Source organism: Eurosta solidaginis, chromosome 2 (genome assembly GCF_040869045.1).
Source record: "Eurosta solidaginis isolate ZX-2024a chromosome 2, ASM4086904v1, whole genome shotgun sequence".
In the NCBI taxonomy this organism is placed as follows: domain Eukaryota; kingdom Metazoa; phylum Arthropoda; class Insecta; order Diptera; family Tephritidae; genus Eurosta; species Eurosta solidaginis.
In genome coordinates, this window is record NC_090320.1 from 190747167 (window position 1) to 190752687 (window position 5521).

General features: G+C 33.4%; 1 protein-coding gene across 1 annotated transcript; it reads right to left on the minus strand.

The window, feature by feature from the left end:
* Positions 1 to 3492: 3492 nt before the first annotated feature.
* On the minus strand, positions 3493 to 5295 carry LOC137242507 (uncharacterized). The gene is made up of 2 exons (XM_067769789.1): positions 4118 to 5295; positions 3493 to 4026 (listed from the first exon to the last, which is right to left on the minus strand). Exon 1 carries the CDS (start codon positions 5179 to 5181, stop codon positions 4180 to 4182), a length of 1002 nt encoding a protein of 333 aa, XP_067625890.1. The 5' UTR covers positions 5182 to 5295; the 3' UTR covers positions 3493 to 4026; positions 4118 to 4179.
* Between the last annotated feature and the right edge of the window lie 226 nt (positions 5296 to 5521).

Genomic DNA, 5521 nt, shown 5'->3' on the forward strand with positions numbered 1-5521 from the left:
TAGCAGTTGTGACAATTTTTGATCTGAACTGGCAGGATTCTTCCTCCAGCGAGATCTAGCTAATTTTGCTTAATAGCAAATTTTTCAGCTACTCAAAGATCAGGCTGGTAGGATCGCCATGAAATGTTTGAAAGGCGAATCCTGCTTATATCCAGGATTTTCCTCCAGCAAGGTCTTCAGCAGTTTTGCTAATTCTTGACCCTCCTGGCAGGATCGCCATGAAATGTTTGATTTGGAATAAAAGATGTGAAAGGTTTGGTAGTCAAACATTAATTCTCTTTATTAAATAAATTCTTTCCCTTTTATAGTTATTTACTTAACCTATACATTCATAATTATCTTAATACTAATAAATTAAAAATATGTACATTGGTAATGGGGTATGCATACATGTAGGTTTGTATACATGCCTTGTATACATGTAGATTTGTATGCCTGCTTGCATACATGTAGATTTGTATGCCTGCTTGCAACGTCAGCAGATCAATGCGAGTAATTTGGTTAATGCTATGCATACATGTAGGTTTGTATGCATGCTTGCAAAGTCAGCAGATCAATGTGAGTATTTGGTTAATTCCCATTATTGATTGTATGTAAATAATAAGCAGAATTTCTTAGCTGTGAACGGACAAGAGTTTCATGTTCGGCATTCCATTGATGTTAGCTAACCGCTGGGTTAGTTCAATAATTTATGTTGTATAATGTTGTAATATGATTATTACTAAAATGTATTTGGCATAGTTCATGATGCGTAATGCCGCCAGTGTAATACATAGGTGGGTATGACGCATAATGCTACACACATCCATTTTACAAAGTTTTTTCTAAAGTTATATTTTGCATCAATAAACCAATCCAATTACCATGTGTCATCTCTTCTTTCATATTTGGTATAGAATTATGGCATTTTTTTTAATTGTTCGTAATTTTTGATATCGAAAAAGTGGGCGTGGTCATAGTCGGATTTCGGTAATTTTTTATACCAAGATAAAGTGACTTCAGATAAGTACGTGAACTACGTTTAGTAATGATATATCGATTTTTGCTTAAGTTATCGTGTTAACGACCCACATAGGTAGATTTTCAAGTTTTAGTCGGCCAAAAATATTTTATTGCCTATATCTTTTTAAAACTGTTTAATAAATGCAAAATTATAATAATTTGTGTAATTAATCTGTTATATTAAAAAAATAGATATTACAATGTGTAACACTAAAAAATACCTGCGCAGTGAGGCTATTTTTCTTGTTGTACAGCAACAAGGGTGTATCAAACCCTCTATCTAACCCCCTATCTGCAAGTATCTGCAGCTAACTTTAATGCAGTTGACAAGCTAATTGTGCCAAGTATCATGTTCAAAACTAATTTTCACTTGGACGGACTTGGAAACATAACAAAATTGTTTTGAACACCAAAAATCAAAAAAAAAAGTTTTTTTTAACATTATAAATAAAATAGGTTCTTTATCAATTTATGACTTTTAAAAATCACAAGCACCATTAATAATGTTAGTATTTACCTGAAATATCAGAATCCATCACAATTACTTAATTCAATTGTCTTAAAACTTAAAATATTCACTTTAAAACATGCGATTTCACATAGGTTAAAAAAAACTATAACACACGTTTCAGAAATAGCTAAATTCCGATTACTTCACAGCTAACGCCAGGAATGCGATGGATGGGAATGGGTTGAATTATTGTTCCTCTGTCTATTCTAAAGCTGCGGGCGTGCTTTTTTTTGTAATTGTGGCAACTTTCATAAATTCAATTATGGCCGCCGAAATGTCTAAAATCTACCTATGTACGGCCGAGCGGAAGGACAGACGGACTGTGTATATAAACCGGTCGTGGCTTCAACCGAGTTAACGTCATAAAATCTATGCCCCTACCAAATTTCACAAGGATTGGTAAATTTTTGTTCGACTTATGGCATTAAAAGTATTCTAGACGAATTAAATGCAAAAGGGCGGAGCCACGCCCATTTGTTGCACCACATCATTACTGGAGTTGAATTTTGACATAATTTACTTATATCATCTTTACAGGATAAGTTTTTTGTTAAAATTTGACTTTTAAAAAAAATTGTTTTTTAAAGTGGGCGTGTTCGTAATTCGATTTTGCTAATTTTTACTTAGCATACATATAGTAATAGGAGTAACGTTCGTGCCAAATTTCATCATGATATCTTCAACGACTGCCAAATTACAGCTTGCAAAATTTTGAAATTACCTTCTTTTAAAAGTGGGCGGTGCCACGCCCATTGTCCAAAATTTTAATAATTTTCTATTCTGCGTCATAAGCTCAACCCACCTACCAAGCCTCATCGCTTTAGCCGTATTTGATAATGAATTATCGCACTTTTTCGGTTTTTCGAAATTTTCGATATCGAAAAAGTGGGCCGATTTCGTTAATTTTAAATAGCGATCTAAGATGAGTGCCCAGCAACCTACATACCACACCATTTATCAAGATACCTCAAAATTTACTCAAGTTATCGTGTTTACGGACGGACGAACGGACATGGCTAAATGAATTTCTTTTTTCGCCCAGATCATTTTGATATATAGAAGTCTATATCTATCTCGATTAGTTTATGCCGTTACGGATTACCGTTATGCGAACAAAGTTAATAGTGAGCTCTGCTCAACTGAGTATAAATATATGTATTTACATATGTATTTATAATTTGTAAAAACAAAAAAAATGTTCCTGTGTTTATCTGCAATGCAATGTATTTTGAATTTTTTTGTTATGTAAATACTATATTAATTGTATTTATAAGTTATTGCGTTGCACTGTATTTTCTTTAATGTGCCCATTAAATATATGTGAAATCATCAATATTGAAGTGTTAATTTGGAAATAGAATAAACATAACTATTCTTTTTCTGTGTGAAAAACACTCAAGTTAGGTTTAAAACCGCGGCGTTTTTTAAACCTAATTTGAATGTTTTTCACACAGAAAATGGGGATTTCGTGTTGAGGATTTTGATTTTGGGGATTTTTATTTGGGGATAAAAGGGGTAACCCTTAGAACGCACCTACGAGCGCTGCCCCCGTCATGATATAAAATTAACGAAATCGTTTTACAGGTTCAGGTAAAACGTGAACTTTTTAAACTTATAATAAAATTAATGAAATCGTTTTACTTGTTCAGGTGAAACGTAAACTGTTTTGCATGTATCAGTGCTGGTATTGTTTCGGGTTTAGTTCAACTCAGTCAAAAAAATGTATACAAATTTTTTATTTTTTTTGATAAGGTAGCTAATCCGCATTACTCGTTATTTGCGTCCCTTAATATAAATTTATTGCGTTTTAACTGATAATGCAATTGAACTTGAATTACCAATAAAACTTTATTCCTTACCGAAACAATATCAATACTTTTTGCTCATTCCAAAATCATATCCGCAACAATTGCATTAATTAAAAAAAAGTAATAGTAAAATTTTACCGTAACGCAAAGCAAATTTTAATACCTGAAACACTTTTTTTTGTTTCACAGGCAGTACAAATTGCCTACCTATGACCATTAAGATATGCTTTGTTTTTTTTGTTTTTTTTTTTGTTAATTTTTCAGTATGCAACAATTTCGAACGTATAACAAGAATTGCTTCTTAACTTTTCATTTTCTTCGCTCATTATGCATATTGCATTCGTATTCATATTCGTTTTAATTCTATACTAGGGTGATAGCCTTAAATTTGAATATGTTTGTATATTAACATTCAGCCCTATTCTGCATTTCGACTTGGATTGGAATTTTTTCGATTTGGCAATTTTGGTATTCTGTGTTCCAATCTCTTTCGATCCAACTTCGAATCGTTCGATTTTGCATATTCTGCATTTCGATCGTAGTTCCGTTTTTCTAAGTTGCAAATTAGTTGGCGGAAAAATATTTTTTTTTTTATTGTTTGCTGGGTTGGAGCTGTTTTGGTCGATATGTATAAAGAAAAAAACCAAGAGTTTTTTACTTTTCTCTTCTATGCATTTCGACGCATCCGCGTCATCATCAGGAAGTCTATTTATTTTCAAACAAACAACATGAAAATACAAAAGTAATCATTATTTTCAATAAACATTACAAATTCAACATTAAAATAATAACTCACAATAATTTAATTAGTTGTACACACACAATAATATCACAGGACAATCGACACATTCATTTTTCTTATTTTCTATTTTTGTTCTTATCATTTTTTATTATTGCTGTATAAGCGCTATTTGTATTGTCAATGTCTTCTTTAAAATTCATAACATTCGTCATATGTTGTTGGATGCGGAGACTTTCCAGTGTCATTCTCCTTTTGCATCTTCTCTCAACATCTAAAATTTTTGCGTTCCCAAAATCAGCTGTATGGTGATTGTCAGTCAGGTGTTGAGAAAGCGCGGTATTTGTTTTTCTGTTTTTTGCGTCCATTTCATGTTCGTGTATTCTCGTTCTCAATGCTCTTTTCGTTGTGCCAATGTAACATTTATTGCAGGCATTGTTGTTGTTACCGTTGCATTGAATTTTATACACTACATTGCATTGTTGTCCCTTGTCTATTTTGTCTTTTGTTTTTGTAAAGAAACGATTAAGTGTATTGTGTGGTTTGTGAGCAAATGTTATGTTGTCTTTTTTCATAATTCTCCTGAGCGATTGATTACTTGTTAGTCCTGGTATATAGGTAACTCCAATATAAGTTTTGTTTGTGTTTGCTTCTGTTTGTCCATTTGACGAATTAGGGTGGTCCATTTCTTGTGTCGTATTAATTATAAGCTTTTCTATTAGAGTATTCGGGTAGCTATTTTTGAAGAGAATATTTTTTATTTTCTTCTTGTTTTCTTCTATGAAATCACCGTCACTTAGAAGATGTATTTTCCTTATTAGACTTGTTGCTGTGTTAATTTTCTGCTTCCATGGATAATTGGAGTGATAATTGATAATTCTTCCTGATGCCATCGACTTTGCATACCAGTTGACCGTTAAGTTTTGGTTTTTTCGGTGTATTTCTACGTCTAGGAAGGCAATTTTGTTGTTCTGCTCTAATTCTTTAGTAAATTGTATCCTGGTATGCTGTGCATTAAATACTGTTAGTATGTCTTCCACGTCTTTAGCTTTAACAATTGCGAATGAATTAAAAAGCAAAGACATATATGTCAAATACATAACCAAATATGTAGATGACATATTCGTAAAGATGTGGTAGTATTGTTATCGCCGGAATGGACGCAGCTAATAAAGATGCGCTAGTATTATTATCGCCGGTATGGACGCAGCTGATAAAGATGCGGCTAGTATTGGTGTCGGTGGTACTGCCTGTTGTAGGTGTTAACATTAGTGGCCTCGGACCTATGTTCGCGGCCCCGTTGTGTGCGTTGCAACTGGTGGTGGCGGTACGTCTGGTGGTTGTTGCGCTCGTGGTTGGCGCTAATAAAAGGGTTTGGGAAGGTACTACCGATGGTGATGCTCGTGATAATAGTGGGCGCCGTTGGTGGTGGTTGGCGCTTTATCATATGCTACTGCGTAT